Source organism: Dendropsophus ebraccatus, chromosome 1 (genome assembly GCF_027789765.1).
Source record: "Dendropsophus ebraccatus isolate aDenEbr1 chromosome 1, aDenEbr1.pat, whole genome shotgun sequence".
Taxonomy (NCBI): domain Eukaryota; kingdom Metazoa; phylum Chordata; class Amphibia; order Anura; family Hylidae; genus Dendropsophus; species Dendropsophus ebraccatus.
Window position 1 is genome coordinate 38,323,211 of NC_091454.1, and position 20,760 is coordinate 38,343,970.

At 37.6% G+C, this 20,760-nt stretch overlaps 1 protein-coding gene across 1 annotated transcript in view; it reads left to right on the top strand.

The window, feature by feature from the left end:
- Positions 1 to 20,760, top strand: part of GABRA1 (gamma-aminobutyric acid type A receptor subunit alpha1) — a 118,535-nt gene that overhangs the window by 38,919 nt on the left and 58,856 nt on the right. The window contains exons 2-3 of the mRNA XM_069954103.1: positions 7,419 to 7,528; positions 19,767 to 19,834. Of these exons, the coding sequence (XP_069810204.1) occupies positions 7,419 to 7,528; positions 19,767 to 19,834 (178 nt within the window). The remainder of the gene's footprint in view (positions 1 to 7,418; positions 7,529 to 19,766; positions 19,835 to 20,760) is intronic.

Here is a 20,760-nt window from a genome sequence, read left to right on the forward strand (position 1 = left end):
AAAGGATATTATTTGGACATTAATGTCCGTTGTTATAAAAGATGGCCGTCATTTTTACATGGTGTAAACTTATTATAACAATAAAAATACAGCTGTTTTTTTTTATTTTACGGGGTGTGAACAAAGCCTAAACATGGGTCACTGTGTATGAATCCAGCTAAAAGCCTACTAACGATTTCTGGCTTCATAAGTTTACTCGATTGCACACTAATTCTCTAACTGTACATTTAAAGATTGATGCAAATTCCATTTGCAATGAGCAATTTATATCACTTACATGATTTTTGATAAGTTTAGTATTTTTAATTTTCTCCATTCTTGTAGTTTGTTATAATGGTAAAAACCTTGTAATCAATCATTTTGTTATTATGCAAATTACAAGTGACCTAATTGCATATTTATATGTACATGGAGAATCATGTATATTCAATGTACATGGTACTTCACATTTATTATTCATGCAGCTGATTTTTTTATTTTATTCCTAAGTCAAAGTAATGAATTTATACCTGCAGTCTCAAACACTAATTTTCAAAGATACCATAACATATCCCATATTTTCTGAAAATCAAATATTGTTTGATAGAAATTATAATATGCACAGCTGTGAAGCCAAACACTTACAGTGTTAGCATTCTTATTTATGTTTTAATTGCATTTTTTATATTTTGTTATTTTTTTTTAAGCTGATCTTGTTGAAAATAAAATAAAAATATTATTAATGGTAAAAAGCAAGGATGTAGCTAATTTACAAGGCCAATTTCCTTACATTTCAGCTAATACAGGACACCTCTACTATGCCCCGTACTTCCTCCTTCATACAATGCTCTACACCTGAATACATAATGCCAGTGCAGCCATGGACCTAAAGCTGGCCATACAAATTAGATTTTTATTAGCCAAACCCACAAGTTTCATCAGAAACAAACCACTAAGGCTACACTCACATGATAAGTAGTTTTTCAGGACCACATTTTTTCACATTAAACAATGTCCATTGTTGCAGATTTGCAATGCCATTATTCAATGAACTCTATGGAATCCCAACCGGAGTATGCACTGTATACACTCCAGCTGGGAATCCATGTGGCCCAACAAAAACTGACAAGTCAATTTTGTGCGATTGCTATTCATTGAATAGCGGCTGCACAAAACTGACAGTGCAGTCAATGTAAAGCGTGGCTCTGCCCGCACTTTACATTGTCTGCAATGAATAATTGGAACACCCAAACATGCCTGCATTCCAATTCAAAAGAGGTGAAGTTCATCCAGCCAGTACTGTAGTACTGGCTTGGGTGAACTTCACAGACAGCAGCCATTCTATGACACGGCCATGTCACAGAACGGCATCCAGCTCTTCCCAGATTCCAAGGGAAAGCATGTCTAATACTTTTACTCTTAGAGGACATAAGCCAATAGGACAGCTCTCTCTCTCTCTCTCTCTTCAGAATATATGCATGGCTAGTCAAGCTAAAATGTGTATGTGTGTTTGTGTGTGTGTGTGTTGAGAAGGTCATGGAGCAGAGATGTCAAACTCAGGCCCTCCATCTGTTGCAAAACTTCAACTCCCATCATGCCTTATTAAAGTATTGTATTGCCCCCCCCCCCCCACAAAAAAAAGTTATACAAATTACCAATATACACTTATTACAGGAGATGCTTATAGAGTGATTTTTGACCATGCACTTACTACTACATCAAGGCTTCACTTCCTGGATAAAATGGTGATGTCATGACCCGACTCCCAGAGCTGTGGGGGCTGTGGCTGCTGGAGAGGATGATAGCAGAGGGAAGCTTGGTGTCTCTTCAGTGCCCTGTGTCCCTCAGTGTCCCCCTGCCATCATCCTGTTTAGCAGCCACAGCCTGCACAGCTCTGGGAGTCGGGTTGTGACATCACCATTTTATCCAGGAAGGGAAGCCTTGATGCAGTTGTAAGTGCAGGGAAAAAAGTACTTTATGTGCCTTTTCCGTAATAAGTGTATATTGGTGATTTGTATAACGTTTGGGGGGTAATACAATACTTAACGTTTTGGGGGGTAAAACAAAAATTTTCGTCGGACTTCTCCTTTAAAACAAGTCAAAATGAGGCTCAGTATTGAGTGGGCCTTCCTGGATGAGCTGCACTACCTGAGCCACTTATGTGGGTTGTAAAGTCCGTCTCATGCTACCATGAGTGTGAAAGCAACACCAACATTCAAAAGTGACCAAAACATCAGCCAGAAAGCATAGGTACTGAGAAGTGGTATGTGGTCCCCACCTACAGAACCACTCATTTATTTAGTATGTGAATTTATGAAATCCTGCGTATCTGTACACTGGTATCAGTTAAATCCCTTCCCCAATGTCACATGCCAGATTTATTGAGAGGCATGGGTGAGGTAACACATTAAAATAAGATAATGGGCTGTAATAAATCACTGCTGAACTCTTACTACATGGACTAAGGTGGGAGCAAGGGGGTGTCAATATTTGGTGTGGTGCATTTACAAGGTACTGGTTACCATGCCTGAACGATTAGTGTTAGTATAATTAATGAGCTATTTACTAGCATCATGCACGGTCTTGTGTATATTCAAGTTTAATGCTAAGCAGATGAACCCCTTTAAGTAGTTGGTATTAGAGATGAGCGAATAGTGAAATATCCAATAATTCGAAATTCGATTTGAATAGCTCCCAATATTCTCATATTTGAATGAATATCGAATCCCATTATAGTCTGTGGGAGAAAAATACTTGGGGACTGGAAATCATTATTCGACAACTAGGAGGTCACCAAGTGCACAATGAAAACTCAGGAAATGATGCCAACACCTCTTGAATGCATATGGGACAGCAGGAAAAGCATGCCTGGCTGCATCTAACACTAGTGATGAGCGAACATCCCAATTTTCCCAAGTGTACGCTGAAGATTCACGAACAAATTATGAAAGTAATGTAGCATACATTACGGTCTAGCAGTACGCAGTAGTGTACGTATAAGGTTAAGTGCATTGTAAAACACGTAATAGCGAAAATTAACGATAACTACAGATCAGTAGTAGCAAGATAAAAGGTATTATCTCACACTCACAGTATACAGTCGTATACCCGATATATAATTGGTTTTTAAAATAATAAAATTAAAGGGCTGGTCAACGCCTTTACAGGACTCAGACTGCGCAAATCAGAAGTAGCAAGATAACAGGTATTATCCCACACTCACAGTATACAGCAGTATACCGGATATATAATTGGTTTTTAAAATATTAAAATCGAATTTTTACTGCGTTATCGTTCGAATATTCGAATACAATTGAATAGCACAAATAGCGTACTATTCGATCGAATCGCTATTCGATCAAATACTATTCGCTCATCACTAGTCGGTATGTAAGTAGCTGTTCATCGGTATTTTGAGGCTGTGTATGTAGTATTGCCGCTTTTCTGCATCCTACTGGGAATTAGACTTCAATCTGCCCTTGTGTCAGTAAGTAGTCAGAATGGCCCCTTTTCTGGAATTTTGAGTTCACAGACAGAGGTCAAACAAAACCTATGTTGTATAATTTAGCATGTCACATTAAATGGTTTGTTTTAGAGGTTACTGGTGTTTTTTTTTTTTTTTTTAACAAGCTCTGCAGCCTGTGAGGTCAGGTCTGCCTGGACCTTACCCGATATGACTTGGTTAACTGAAATTCTAAGCCTAATTGGTAGAATCGAGCTTTGTACTGTTTCTAGAAGAAATGAAATACCGCATTGTAGAACGCTAAGACAGAAAATCCCCAGTGACCCATTAATTTTTAAATGCAGCTTGGTGATGGTGAATTCAATCGTATGCTCTAATTTTGTTTTCATTCATAAATAATGGCATATTTTTATATACCAGAAACATGATCTGAGCACGCACTGCAAATTTAATGCAACTTATTATGCATCTGTAGTTTGAAGTTTGTAGATCTAAAGAAATTATTGTGCTTTCAACAAATAAAGTTTCATTATTTTCAATAATACACGGAGAAAATGTCTAATAACACCTACAAGTTGGGTTGGATTACAGTGAGGGCAAAGAAGTCAAGTGTCCTGGTGCCTTTTCCCCTCCATTCAGAATGATTTATCACAACTACATAAAGTCACAGTGCTAGGCTTCGAAAGCTATCACCTAAGAATTTTCCTTTGGGCGCTGCAAAAGCACAAGAAAGAATGGCAATATTATAAGAGTATTGTATAGCATTATTATTGCATTGAATTATTGTTATAATTATTTAATCTAATTTTCATCATCATCCATGTTCTGAGCAATAAAAAAAAGGAAGGCGTCACATAGTCCTGTCCACAGTCCATGATACAGACTTTACTGCATATATATTAAGAACATAATTATTTAGCATTGAGCGAGCATGCTTAGCCGGGCACAGTGCTCGATTCATCATTGGGGTGCTTGATTGAGCCAGATGCTTGACTGAGTACCTTGTGGTGCCTAGTGAAGGTGGTCATAGACCTTCAATAATTGATGGCCGAATCTATGCATATTTTGCCCCTTAAGGGGATGTGTAATCGAAGTACAAAAAAAATGAATGAAAAAGTGCACTAGGTTTCAGTAAGACACATTAGAACTGCCGGTATACTATTGATACTAAAACTATTAATGTGTGTTTCTGCGATCCTCTATTTTATTATATGGTAATTAGTCCGTTTGCTGTACGGGGTTGGGGGTGCGTTACTGCCCCCTTTTTCCTGAAAGTTCATCTGGCACTCTGCTGTAATGAGTGACCGGAGTGATGTCATTGCAGAGCATTACCTTTAATGTTTATGAGTGGACAGTTGGATCAATGCTGTAGTACCGCCCCATGTGCATCAAATTATTTAATTAACACATTAAGGCCATCTTCATATGGCGTAAGACACCGGCCAGTCTGTGACCTGGCTGGGTCACAGAACAGCCGGTGTCAGAGATCATCCTGGTCAGCACTGCAGTATCGGCCGGAGAATCTTCATTTCTGATGAATTGGGATGCAGACACATCCTTGTGCGCCCGCATCCCAATTCACCGCTGCATACAATGGAGCATGCAGCTGGAGCTGCTTGCTCCATTGTATGAACTGACAGGTTCTCTGCAGCCGCTATTCAATGACCTGTCAGTTTTTTGCAGCACTGCTAGTGATCCTGGCCAGAGTGTATACTATGGGGGGATTTATGAAGACCGGCCGGGCGCCCGAAACTGCTCCCAGCAGGTGTAGATTTTGATCATGATTGACGCCTGTGAACAGGCATAAATCATGATAAATGAGGCACAGGAGGAGGTCACGCCTCCTCCCCGTCTCGTCATGACCCCCTTTCAAGTTCCCCCAGCCCGCCCATCTGGCGAGAGGGGCGTAGGGGAGGCCTACGCCAGGGAGAAGGGGCGAATATGCACCTTCTCCCTGGCGTACGCATTGGGCGAACGCTTTGTAAATTTCCCCCTATGTGTATACAGCCGGGATTCCCTCTAGTTGCAGCACAATGTAAGTAAAGTATCAATCACGCCCGTGTTGCAAATCGGCAACAACAGCCGTGATTAATACTAAACTTACATTGTGTGAACATGGCCTAAAATAGTACTGAGGATCACGGTAAAAACTTCCTTAACGTCCCATATTCTATAAGAACATTCTTCTAATATGCTGTTAATTTTCCTTAAAATTTGAAAAAAATTTTCAGAAAGATTTGTTTTCATAAAATTAAAATTTTAAAAATGCGTAAAAGATATGGAAACTATAGAATGACATGTCTGTAGTTTTTTTTTCAAAATATGACGTGTTTGTCTTTGTGCATTTTATAAAAGCACAAAATATTTTTACTCTTATTATTTAAATTTTATTTGGAGACAAACTTTAGTATTACAGAGCTGTATAGATATTTGAAGTTAGTCTTGAAGTTATATAAGGAACAGAATCTTTTTACAGAAATACTATATTGTTACCCTTGTCTTTGGGGCTGTGCCTTGTATTGCAGGCCAACCCCATGAAACTGAATCTGGATGAAGTGTGGTGTCAGACATAGCTGATCTTGTGTAAGGGAGAAATACAAGTTGTTTTTTTTTTTTTTTTTAAATACAACCCTATTTATTTTTATACTACAAAGACATGTACCAGACTGCTAGCACTACAGATGAGAATATGTTGCAATATATTCTTAAAGAAGTAGTCCGGCACTTAAGAACGTAGTGCTGCCCTTACATAAAAGATAATAAACGTCTTATTCTTACCTTTCCCTGTTGCCCTGGTGGTCTCCTGTGGCTTTTCTGGGTTAACCACTGACTGCAGCCAGGACCACTTCCAAGACAAACTAATCTCAGCAGTGCTAAATTATGACTGCCAATCACTGACTGAGATTGAACAGCACCGTAGCCATTGATTGAGCGTGGCTGTGGCTGCAGTCAGTGGGAGACAATGAGACACCACAGGAAGAACGAAGGATTCTTATTAGGTAAAAACAGTCTATTATTTTTTCTATAAGGGCACTATATAAAAAGTTTTTAAAGCAAATCTTGCCTCATAGGGTACCATTAGGAAAGGGAATTTTTTTTTACATTACCCAGTTGGCACCGGCAAAGGGGATCCTAGTGTTGTGGTCCTTTTTTAAAATGCCTCACAGCTCCTGTGCTCGGCATCATTCTCTTCTTGTGCAACCTGCCCAGTGTGACGATGTCCCATCCCCTTAGTGACATGGCCTTGTGGATTCTAATGGAGACGTGTCACCCAGGGGGCACCTGGCCTGCCTCCAGTGCATAAAGCCAGCCTGGTGCAAGAGAAGAGAATGGTGCCGAATGTGGAAATCGGGCAGCATTTTGAAAAAGGGACATCGTAGGTAATGTAATAAAAAAGTTTCCTTCCCTAATAGTGCATTCGCTTTAAGTGCTGGGTTACCCCCTTAAAAGATCATATTTGGTATAGGTTTGCAATTTTTGGCCTCATTGCCTGAGCACACCTCAGTTCATACTATAAATGCCAAATGTTACAGTATATTCCAGCTGAGAATGTCTATATGAAAATATGTGTTAACATGTTCACCAGCTGAGAATAATTTATGAGAATATTAAGCTAAGTGGTGCTTAACCCTCTCATGCTCTGCATATATCATATAGATTTGTCTAGCAGGCACAGACATATGATGCCACCATGCATGATAAATCCGCTTTATTTGGCCTAGCAGTCACTTCCGTTCAACGTGATTCCCAGTATTAAGGATTGAGGGAAACATTGATTAAAAATAGGAAAAAGCGGAGTGAGTTAGGGTCCATCTTTAGTAGTAATTGCTTTGGAAAGACAATCTGGCTGAATAAAAGAGATTTTGTGGCTCTGAATCAGCATAAGTAAGGATAAGTAGATTTTAGAATTACTGATGGCAGGATTGTATTTGGCTCAATGCTTAATAATATATATATTTTTTCTATGTTATTTCAGTTGTGGACAAAGCACAGAGGATGAGATTAGAGACAATACCACAGTGTTCACGAGGATCCTTGATCGTCTACTAGATGGCTATGATAACCGCTTAAGACCCGGACTGGGAGGTTGGTAATTATTATTAACCGTACAGTTGTCTATGAGTGCAGTGTTTGTTTGTTTTTTTGCATTTTGCACACAAATGGCTACATATGTGTATTTTATATACACATATAATATTATACTTCCCTTATATTCAGCTTTTAAATATGCACTATAACGTACAATACAATGCAATATATTTAGTAAGCGATGATGAGGTAAGGCTATATACACACAGTATCAAAATCCTCTGTATCTACAGTATATACATTACAGTGGTTGATAGAAGATGCAGCTCACCTGCCAATGCAGTTCTAGCTCTCATACCATGCTACTTTTAAGGATTTTAAGGGTTTTGTCAAAGCAAAAGACGTGATATAATTACTTTGTGTTAATGCACAGTAATAGGGAATTTCCATCAAGTAATGGATCCATTAATAGAACAATGGTTGATCCATTTTAGTTGAATTTCCAGCAGAGCAAGAAGATAATCACTCCTGCATTTCAGACGTCAGACATTCTTAGTCATACTGCTGTTGACTAGAGCATAGAGTTGCACACACAATAATTGATTGCCACAATAAATAATAAATGTAACACTTAATATTTATTGGTTTTCTAGAATTATTATTTTTCTAAGTATAGTTGATTACACATTTCAATGCAGAGAAAGCATTCTGATGAACATTATCAATCCCCCTATAGACATCTATGGAATATACAGGCAGGTAGTCACTGCATTTTCAAGTTGATACATCAGGTTTACATGGTGGAAGTGGTGTGAACTGGGTCTAAAAACGAGGTCATTGTAGTGAGGCGCATCTAACCAGCACATGCGATTAACACCCAAGAAAAAATTTTTTTTACTCAAAAAAGAGATCTGAGATTGGGAAAAAGGGATTTGCTAATTTTCCAGAAACAGCACCACTTCTGTTTATAGACCAAGTCTGATATTGCAACTCAGCTTTTTTCTTTTAAACCCTTTGTATTGCAGCTAGTTTTGCCTTAATTACCAAGCTCATTTTTCAAATTCTAACCTGTCTCATTTTATAGCTACGTAATGCTTTAACTTATTTTAGCGATTCTAAAAAAGATTTTTCCTGACATATTGTGGTTTAAGTTAGTGGCAAAGTTTGGTCACTATCTTGTGTTTTTTGTTTAAAAATCAAGACATCATGAGAATTGGGAATTTTATGTTACACTATTCAACATGCAGTAAAAATACCAATTAGAGCAATACCAAATATGTACATTTTATATTCTTGAAAAAACGACAAAAAACTACAAAAACACATTCGTAGTACAAAGTAGACTGTCTACTGTGTACCACAGTGGTAGTACAAAGTAGACAAAGAGGTGGAAAAAAAGGTAAAGAGATTCAATAAAAACATTAGAATATTTCACTTCTCTTTATGGACTAATCTCTGCTTAGGTCGGTGTTGGTTGTATAGCCCTATAGAGAAATGATCAATTTATTATGTAAACAAAAACATACCAGGGTACATATATATTAACCCCTAGACGACCAAGGACATACCAGTACGCCCTGGAAGTCTGTGCCCAGACGACCCTGGGCGTATCGATACGTCCTTTGCTATGAAGCGCGCTCCGGAGAAGAGCGCACTTCATAGCAGGTGGGGGCTGGATGCAGTGAGCAGCCTGGCCCTCACCGTTAGTAACAGGCTGCAGCGATCGTGGTGCAGCATGCCATTAACCCTTTAAATGCTGCGACCGTGGCGTTTAAGCGTAAGTGACAGGGGCAATCCCCTGTCACTTAACGATCGGGACCCCCGCAGTGTGACTGCCACAGGCAGACTTATTGATCAGAGCGCCTATCACACTGATCAATGCTATGCCCATGGCATGCCCATGTATGAAAAGTCCCTCAAGGGGACTTAAAATGTGTGTAAAAAAAATAAAGTAAAAATGTTTTTACAAACACCCCAAAGCCCCTTCCCCAATAAAAGTTTAAGTCACCCCCCTTTCCCATTATATAAATAAAACATATAAAAATATGCGTCATTACTAATGGCGAACGGGGTAAACAAAAAGAGGGAAAAAAGTGCCAGGATTACAGATTTTTTGCTACATTATATATAAAAAAAATTATAAAAAGTGATTAAAACGTCTGATCTTCACAAATATGGTATTAGTAAAAACTAGACATCATGGCGGAAAAAATGACCCCTCATATAGCCCCGTAGGTGAAAAAATAAAACCGTTATAAGCGTCACAATAGGCCAATTTTATTAATAATTAATTGCAAAAAATAAAGGATTTCCTAAAAAAAAAAAGGAACATTAGAAAATATGTGTAAACCTTCATGTGGTTTTGTTCGGGCTGACCTATAGAATAATGGTATTGTGTCGCTTTTACCATATAGTGAATTACATATACACAGAAACCCCCCAAATGTTACCATATTGCATACTTTTTTTACAATTTCATCAATTTATATCTTCATAAATAAAAGTTTTGGGGTTCCAGCATACATATTATGGTAGAATGAAAGATTCCATTACAACTACTCCTGTAAAAAACAAGCCCTCACATGGCCCTGTAGATAGAAAACTGAAAGTGCTAAAGCTTTTAGAAGGGGAGGAGGAAAAAACTAAAATACAAAAATGAAAATTTGCACCCTCCACTGGGTCATTTTGGGCTTGGTCCTCAAAGGGTTAAAACCATTTAAAACCATAAACAAAAAACAAATGGGGAGAACCCATAAAACAAAGGAACTCCCAAGGACACCAACTTTGATGCTAAGATAAATAACCAAAATAAAGCTGTACAAACCTTACTGCATGAATAAATAGAGAAAAAAAAGAAAAAAGAATAACATATAAAGTTTAGAGTGTCATCTCTAAAGAGCTGTGAAATACATATGTGCCGCAAACAAAACAAAATAAAATAAAATACAGTAAGGAAAAATAGGTGTTACCCCAGGTGAGTTTAATACCACAATCAGGTCCCCGAATCCCACACGTTCCGTCACTCTATGTGACTTCCTCAGAAGCTATTCATATTCATATTCCTTTTTTATAGCTTGGAGATATTAAACGTATAGTATTTTTATTTTGTTTTATTTTGTGTTGTGTCAGTGCGCTGTCAATCAAACCGCTGAGCCTGCTGACAGGCAGAGAGCAGTGACTACACACGGGCGGGGAGCCGCCCAGATGACTACCTGCCTGCCTCTACCGGTTCCACGCTGGCAGATCAAAACTTTCCTTTCTCCAGTATAAAGCTTCTGCTGCAGCTGCGGCCGGTAAGTGCTGCAGGCTGCACAGAAGGGTTTATACATTGCTCCAGGGAACCATATCAGCCTAATTGAGCTGATTGGTTCCCTTTAACATGGGCATATATAGTAAAACATGCACATATTGTAAAAACAGCATGTGCTGCATTTTGCAAATGGAAAGTGTCCACTGAAGTCCGTAAAAAAAGTTGAAAACACAGATGCATGGATTTGTCATCCATATGTATGTCATCAGTATCACATATATATTGTATTTCAAAATGTCTGTCTCAGGCTATGTTCACACAAGATCACAAATAGAGAAAAGGCGGACGATTTTGATATTTAAAAAAAAAAGCCGCGGTTTAACTGACTGCAATGGCAATGCATTGAAGTCAATGGAAAGATGGACATCCAACGCACACAATGTATTGAATAATGGATGTTTTTACCGCGGATGTCAAAATAATGAACATAATCATTATTTTCGGGCGTCTTTTGCAAACAGTGGAGGTTTTTTATTAATTGTCCACACACAGTTTTTCTTTTTCCCCTGTTCTTTCTCTGTTTTTACTATTAAATTCAGTGAACTTTTCAATTAAGCCATACCCAAAGGCCAATTAGTAACCCCAAACTAGAATAATGTATAAACACCAGTCATTGCGCTGAGGGAAGGCTAGACAGCTAAATGACGTCCGTTATTTTAGACTCAACATGATGGACGTCATTTTAAACGGAGCTGAAAAAACATTGTGTGAACATAGCCTCATGGAGTTTAATATCCTCCCTGAGGCTATGTTCACACTATGTAAGTTCCGCAGAAATCAATTTCTGTGCTGCAGGCTGAGGGAATCCCGGCACTATGGAGATTTATGTAGAGGCGGACTGCCTCTACATAAATCCTGTTTGCGCCGGTGCGCACGGCAGGAAATCTACGGCAGCTGAGAACTGGAGTAGGTTTACTGCGTATTTTTTTGGCAAAACTAAAGATGAATCGCACGGATTCTGAGTCCATGCCCCCCCTACCGCCCCCTCCACAACTCCTCCCCGCCCCCCTGGCGTACCCAGTGGAAAATGCCGATTTGCGAATATTTTATTTGCAAAGCGGCCATTTGCGAATAAAATATTCACAAATCTGCACTTTCCGCCGAAAAAAATAAAATACGCCGCTTGATACATGTCCCCCATAGTATCCACTCCGGCCGGGATTCCTAGCAGCACCGTAGAAAACTTACATGTCGGTTTTCTGTGGCCGCTATCAAGTGGATAGCGGCGGCAGAAAACCCTGTCAGTTCACATAATGGAGCGTGCAGCTCTGGCCGTGCGCTCTATTGTGTGCTGTTAAAACAATGGTCTTTGTTTTGAAATAACAGACGATTAAATGGTGGCCATCAACTTAATTTCAACAGTGTGTGCACATAGCCTTTTAGTGTTTTTAATCCACTCCTGTTTTTGGTTGCAAAATACTGACCAAAAATACTGTGTGTGAACATAGCTCTAATATGTAAAGCTGAGTTTTCACATATGCATTTCAAACATGGGGGAACTACATCCCCATTTCTCTCCCAATAGCTGTGTGATGTTGACAGGATCATCCATAACATCTAGTAGCTATTGGGAAAGTAATTGGGGGGAGGGGGGCATGGTTTCTATCTCATTCAGAATATGCACATGTGAAAACAGCCACATACTGAAATTATACTGCTATTATTATGTCTGCATTGTGGATCATTTACCAGTTACAGACATTAACCAGTATGTCTATGTAAAATGAGCCTAAGATAAAATATTCATTTTTAAAATGAATTATCTATTATAACCTACTATGACTGTCATCAGCTGACACATAACATAGTGAGCTATAGAAGTCTATTGCTATAAACATAGACACAGCAGATGCCTGTCATCCTTCTTTTTGATCTCAAATATATTTGCAGTTCATCAAAACCTAGAAATGGACGGATGAGTTATTGCGGTTGTTTGAAGAATTCTGTCTTGTATTTTCTATCCTCTTAAATTTTTAAGAGCTAATTTTGTAATAAATGCATTTATGTTTCGGAACCTTTCGCGGGTTACAAGTTACTCAGCAGACTCAAATATTTTGAGATATGAAGATAAATATTGACACAATTTGTTGCATAATAATTCTATATTGATGGTTTTTGCCTAGCCAAGATGTTAAACATAATTACTGACAGAGAGGCTTTATTGACTTCAGTACTGAAAATACAGTACCCACTCCATTGACTACAGACCGTGCTTCAAAACGGGAATTATATATATGGCTGTAAAACATCCAAATATAGTCATGTGAACATATTCTTAAAATACTCTTTTATGTTCACACAACTTCAAAAGTAGAGAAAAGGCCGATTTTGATATTTAAAATAACTATACAGCATATATCTCAATGAGAGATCAGTGTGCTTATACTAGAAGTCCCCCAGGGGGCTTCTAGTATAAGTGTAAAAAAAAGTGTTGTTGCTAATAAAAGTTTGAATCACCCCCCTTTTCCCATGTTATTAAAATAAATAAATAAACATGTTTGCTATCGCCACGTGCGTAATCGCCCAAACTATTAATGTATCACATTCCTGATCTCGCACGGTAAACGGCGTAAGCGCAAAATATCCCAAAGTGCAAAATTGCGCATTTTTGGTTGCATCAAATCCAGAAAAATTGTAATTAAAAGCGATCAAAAGGTCGCATATGTGCAATCAAAGTACCGATAGAAAGAATACATCATGGGGCAAAAAATGACACCTTACACCTCAGCCCCATAGACCAAAGGATAAAAGCGCAATAAGCCTGGGAATGGAGCGATTTTAAGGAACATATATTTGTTAACAATGGTTGGAATTTTTTACAAGCCATCAAATAAAATAAAAGTTATACATGTTACATATCATTGTAATCGTAACAACTTGAGGAACATATATTACAAGTCAGTTTTACCCCAGGGCGAGCAGCGTAAAAACAAAAATTCCCCAAATAAAAGAAATGCATTTTTCTTTTTCAATTTCACTTCACATTGAATTTTTTTTCTGGTTTCGCAGTGTACTTTATGAAAAAATTCAGCCCGGCATTGCAAAGTACAATTAGTGGCGCAAAAAATAAGGGCTTATGTGGGTTTCTAGGTGAAAAAAATGCAACTGCTATGACCTTTTAAGTACAAGGAGGAAAAAACGAAAACGCAAAAATTTTATTTGGCCTGGTCCTCTAAGGGTTAGTGCATCCCAGAATATCATGCTTAGAGGTTATATTTTATTGAATTTCTTTCCCAGTAAACAAACATATTTGCACAAGGAATGCACAAGGAAGTCCTCTGTACAATTTATGTCTATTGTAAATATAAATGCTATTCCTTGATTTTTGTCCAAAGGGTCAGATGCTGAAGCGGGTCCATAATTTTTTAAAATTTCAGTATAGCAATGGATTCCTAATGTGTTAGGTAAAGTATGTAATAGGCAGTGAAGACATATGAAAAGTCAAGTTTCTGCAAGTAGGTATTTAAAGGATATTTAAGAGGTTAGTTGGTGATGTCCTACCAGTAGGAGAAAGATACGAGTTTTTTTGTTTAGTTTTTTTACAAGTGTAACAGGCTGCAGTTAAATGAATCATGAAGTACACTTACCCAGCCTGATTCTGTCATTGCTGTTCCCTACCATGGTCCCCTTTTTCCTTGTTCCTGTAAAGTTTTGTGTGGGAAGAGACTTCCCACTCAGCCAATTACTGTAGTGAGTTGGCAGTATCGATGCATATAAAATGTCACAAAAACTAGGCAGAAGAGGAGCGCAATGGGGAAAGGAAGACAGAAGGGTGGGGAATTAGACTAGGTAAGGATACTTCTTTATTACTATATCTGCAGACCAAGCCACTTGTGAAACAAAACCTATTCATATAAATACACAGTAAGTCTTACATAGAAAAAGAAAAGCGTTTGCAATAATCAAATATTCATTCTACACAAAAAGTACATCAGCATTTTTGAGCCTTGCCATAAAGGAACTATTCTTAGGAAATACCATCAATATTTGATTGTTGGGTTCTTTGAACCAGTGACATTTATCAGAACAAAAGGTAGATGGGTCTGAACTACAAGTGACAGTGGAGGTTTCAAGGTAGCTGCTGTACCAGGAAAATTGAAGGAAGTACGATACTCACTGGCATGTGTCACTGACATGTGACTCCTGGGTGTCTGACCCTTTGATGATCAAACATTGATAACGTAAATTGAAGCAGAACTGTCAGTGTCTTTTTTTTTTCTCAACTAAAGTAAAGGCAGTTTACAATCAAGCTGCCTGCTCTGAATCAGAAGATATAACTCTTTATTTAATCCGTCGCTCCAGCACTGAGCAATAGGATATAGAAGTTTTATGCAAATTAGGAAGTAAAGCCCACTGTGCAAAAGCCCAGCAACATGCAGCCTGTCAATCTAGACAGAGTGGCCGTTTACATTAAGAAGTGTTAAGAAAGAAAGGTCTGCACGTTGCTGGGCTTTTGCACCCCAGGGAAACATTTCATTGGCTGGATCTGCTAATTTGCCTAAAACATCTAAAGCTTATATCTCAGTGTTGGAGAGATAGTTTGAAATGACCGTTACCATAACAGAAAAGTTAACACAGGTTTGCTGAGTCCATTATAACCTAAAGAGGTAGGAGGAGGAGAGGGAAATGAGTGAGTAGGGACAGCAGATAAGTAGCCCAGCAGTTTGGAGACTGTCTGGCCATTCAGGAGGTCAGAAAGGTCAGTTCAGGTCTGGGAGCTTGGTGAGATGTAATGTTTTGCAGGGTTGCCTTAACCCTACTTGACCCCTCTCCCCTCCATCGAGCATAATGGACACAGAAATCCTGCTTCTTGTGAAGTGATGGGGAAGGTAGAAAAACAGCTTTCTGAGTATAGAAAGAGGATCTTTTGCTTAATAAAACCTATTACAGAGTTTCTTAAAATTGCTTGTACTTATTTCTGAAAAATGACAGTTACGCTTTAAAATATACTGTATGCATCTGTGCTTCCAGAAGGTAGAGTACAAAGAGTCAGAGAGGCATATCCAAACCCATGAAGTGCATCAACCTGTCACACCTCCATACACCCCCCTTTGGACTCAATTTCCAGGTTGCAATTGAGCAGGGATGGGGGAGTGGAGGAGGATTCTATTTTGCAGCACTTCAGAAGCTTGGAAAAGCCTCTTTGACTCTTTGTGCCATAAAATAAAAGCATATTTCTGCATTACAGAAGGACAGATGGACATATGAAAGGTACCATATTTCTCCTAACAGCTAACAGCGTCAGCAGTTTGGAACGTGAATTACAGATGACAGATTCCCTTTAAGTATATTCCTGGAAAAGAAATAAAAGAGAAAAGAAATTATTTTTTTTACAGATTTCTTGAATATTATTGAGTTATTTTTATGAAATATAATCAATTTGAATCAGAAATAATTTTGCTACATTTAATGACATTTAACAAACAAAGCTACGTGACTGGGTCTCAGCACTTCACAGTGATCTCTGCTTAGAGAAGTGATGTACACCAGGGGATGGCAGTGGTGAAGATGCTCAAGTCTGCCCAGGACATTGATTAGCATATTGATGACTGTGCATTTAGCGTGACAGATGCTCTATTTGTTTGATACTCTCCTGGGTTAGTATCTAACTTCTCCACTTACATGTCACAATTGCAATATAGGAATAAGGAATATTGGAATGTTATTGGCGCGATTTAACTGACTGCAATGGCAATGCATTAAAGTCAATGGGAAGACAGATGTCCAATGCAGACAATGTATTGAATAACGGATGTTTTTACCACAGACGTCAAACTAATAAACATGATGATTATTTTTGGACGTCTTTTGCAAACAGTGGACATTTTTTGTTAGTTGTTCACACATAGTTTTCGTTTTTCACCATTCTTTCTCCATTTTTATTTTTAAATTCAATGGACTTTGCAATTAAGACACACCTAAAGGGCAATTAGTAACCCAAACTAGAATAATGTACCAACAGCCATCTAGACAGCTAAATGACGTCTGTTATTTTAGACTCAAAATGACGGACGTCATTTTAAGGGGAGCAGAAAATTGTTGTGTGAACATAGTCTAACAGCGAAACATGCAAACAAACAAAAAATATTCCTTTCGACATAGGTTTTTCCAATACTTACATTTGGATTTAGTTGCCTGAACTACAGTTGAAAACAATAAGCTGTATTTTTCAAATACAATTAAAAAAAGTACTTTACTGGGCTGTCTCTGTCAGGCTCATTGGCATGTTAGACTACAGTTCCTTTCAAAAATCTCTACACAGCTCTTTTATTGTGAGGTTGATGGGGTGTCAGAAGTTGGACTCCCAATGATCAGTAGCACCACCCCAAAATGATATAATTATTTTGGGCTTAAAGAATACATATATATTTTTTTTATTTCTTACATCACAAAAAAACAGTGTTTTAACAATTTCTTTAGTTTGAGGGTCATACAGTGATTTTTTTTTTAAAAAAAAAACTTCTATTTGTTACTTTGTGAAAAATAAAAATAAAAATCTAGGAATTCCATAATTTAAATGGCACCTGTCATTATAACTTTCAAAATCTAAATCAGTAGATTTGAAATAAAGCAATATACATTCATTATTTTTATTTCCTTTTTTTTGTTGTTATCATCCTGCAAAACAAAGATATACTTGCCAGAAACCCAGTTCCATTCTCCTAACGGCAGATTTTTAGTCCTGTGCTGGTGGGAAAAAAGGGACTATACACATGAAGTCCCGGCCAGTACAGAGCGTCACAGCTGTATGTGTCCATCAGTCACATGACTGCCTTCTCTGTGAGCGCAGATGACCTGGGAAACACAGAACTTCCTGTGTTTAGACTCTGAAAAAAAAAGAGTCTAAACACAGGAAGTTCTGTGTTTTCCATGATAATAAATAAATAATGTAAATTGCAAACTTGCTTTACATCACATCCACTTTTGATTTAGAGTTTGAAAGTTATAACAACAGGTACACTTTAAAGATTGACCTAATGATTGACTTAATGGTTGATTTCATAACCTGAGGAAATATTCCTACTGTATATAAATCCCAGGCTATGTTCCCACAAAGTTTTTTCTTGTGTGTTCATATTTTTTTAAAAAATACATCCATCATCTTGAGTCCAAAATAATGTTGGTTAATTTGTGGTTTATCCGCCTGTCAGTGCAATGACGGCCGTTGGTACATAGTTTTAGTTCAGGTGGACTGATTGGTCTTTGGGTATGTCTTTAATTGAAAAGCCCATTAGATTTACTAGTAAAAATAGTGAAAGGATGGGGAAAAAACAATAACTATGTGTGAGTAAGCAAAATTTGACGTCTGACTCAAAAGACGTCCGTTATTTGATACACTATGTGCAAATGACGTCTGTTATTCCGTAGACTTTAATGCAATTCATTTGAGTCAAATAAAATGATTCAATAATAAACTTTTTTTAAAAACTAAAAGTGGGCGCCTTTTTCCAGTTTTGTGGGTTTTTTTTTTACTTGTGTAAACGTGCCTCAGAGTGGTTTGAAGCATTCTTTTGGTACTTGTTGACTGTGCAAATATTCCATTCATTTTAATTGTGGGGATGAGAAGATTGAAAATTTAAGTAGCAAATTTGCTAGTACAAAATAGGACAATGGAGCAAGAAATATTTTAATAAAGATCCTTAGTTTATCCTCATTGTTATATATTAATTATTTGGGTTTCATAATAAGAAATTTGGCCAACAACAATAAATTGGACACATTATATATATATATATATATATATATATATATATATATATATATATTATCTGTAATTAAAGTTTATCATACAAAACATTAAAACCACAAAACATGCGTTTGTAGCAATACTCAAATTAACAACCTAAATCTTGAAATCTGTCCCCTTCTAAGGTAACCACACCAACAGTATCACCATATGACAGAACATGTTATCATCCCATAGAGTTAAATCTATGGGGCGCCTACAACTTATCCCCATCCTTGGAGGGGAGGGGGTTCTATTTTTCTCCCCAGGATACCCACCCTCTAAATAAATAGGTTTCAACTCGGCCACCCCCACCATCGTCCAGACCCTGAAATGAAAATACCAATACTACCAAAACTGTATTCTTAAAGTATTAAAATTACACTTCCCTCACACATACCCCCTTTATATTTGCCCTAAACCAGCACTACCATCAAAAATACCAGAAAGCTACCCACCCCAGGTAATTCTACCCATTTATAGGGGGCAATATTGCCATGAGATAGGGTCTATTATTCTCATATACTCTAAGAGGGAGATTTATCAAACATGGTGTAAAGTGAAACTGGCTCAGTTGCCCCTAGCAACCAATCAGATTCCACCTTTCATTCCTCACAGACTCTTTGGAAAATGAAAGGTGGAATCCGATAGCCTCCCTCTCATAATGGGAGTCTATGGGAGGCGCGCGCTCCTGCTCTGTCCGCGCTGAAGAATGAACATGTTCATTCTTCCGCGCGGACAAAGCAGGAGCGCGCGCCTCCCGTAGACTCCCATTTTGAGAGGGAGGCTATCGGCAATCCGTGGCGGACAATTCCGCTGCGGAATTCTGCTAGTTTTGCTCAGTGAGAACGAAGCCTTATATGTTGTCTGTATATTCCAAAAATCTTTCCACATAGAAACATATTCCTTTAACTTCCCGTATCTATCTTGTTAAATGAATTTACTAATCAACTAGTCAATAGCTAGTCAAGTGAATATGCCACTTAGAGTGATGGAGAGGAACTCCACTGTCCAATGTGTGTCCATACTGTATGTCCTATTAGGAGAAACATGGGTCTCTCCATCCTTTTTAATGTATGGTAAATTGTGTGTCCTTGAAAGTTTAAATTGGAGAAATATATATATATATATATATATATATATATATATATATATATATATATATTTGCTCTACTTAGGGGGTGATGAGAAAATACCTATATTAGATCTAATGAAGATTGTTAGTAGACATTGAACATCCTCATTTCCTGCTTCAACAGAGCGTGTAACTGAAGTGAACACAGACATCTTTGTCACCAGCTTTGGACCAGTTTCCGATCATGATATGGTAAGATGCATGCATTTTCCTATAATACATTCTTTGGTCATAGAGTTTAACTTCAAGGTCTATGCACAAAGGGAATAATAAGATGAATTGTATTTGCATATAGTAATGAACAATTCAAGACTAATTTCACCTATCAGGCATCTTTATGCTGTATTACTCCTTTTTTCCTCCTTTTTGACTGACCTATATTTGGTATGTGCTATAAATTTCACATTACTTATAGTAATATAAATATAATGCATCTGCAAGACTAGAACCTCATTTTTATAATAAATATTATTTTACTAATTAAAAATAATCACTTTTCATATAATACTTGCTTGGGCAATGAGATGCTGGGGAAAACTTTTTCACTGGAGATTTTACGACTAGAACCAATTAGCCAATATCCCTTCAGTTATCTTCTCAAATTATTATGTTAGGGATCATTCTTATCTACCTTTATAATTTCCCACTTCCCTTCCCCACACACCATAGTTGTAGCCTAAATAAATAAATAAAACAGCATCACCATCCTCACTGGGATCACACTACGTTTTTGCAATCCATTTTTTTGTAAAAACGGTTGGAAAAATGGATGCAATTATGTGCATCCGTTAAGGTCAAGTGCGTTTTTGTATACGCTAAGAAGTTAATAGAAAAAAAAACGGATCAAATGCATCTGTTTTTTCTTAACGTACACAAAAACATAAAAAAAAAAGATTTTTTTTATCCTTTTTTATAATGGAAGTCAATGGAAAAATGGATCAAAATGGATGCACATAAATACATCAGTTTTTTTAAAAAAAGGATGAAAAAAACATACTGTAAATCCATCCATGCGGTAATGCAAGTTCCTCCTCCTTTGATGCAAGCAACAAAACAATACAATGTACAGTCTACAATTGTTCTTCATGAGGGCAATCTCAAAAATTGAATTTGCCCAG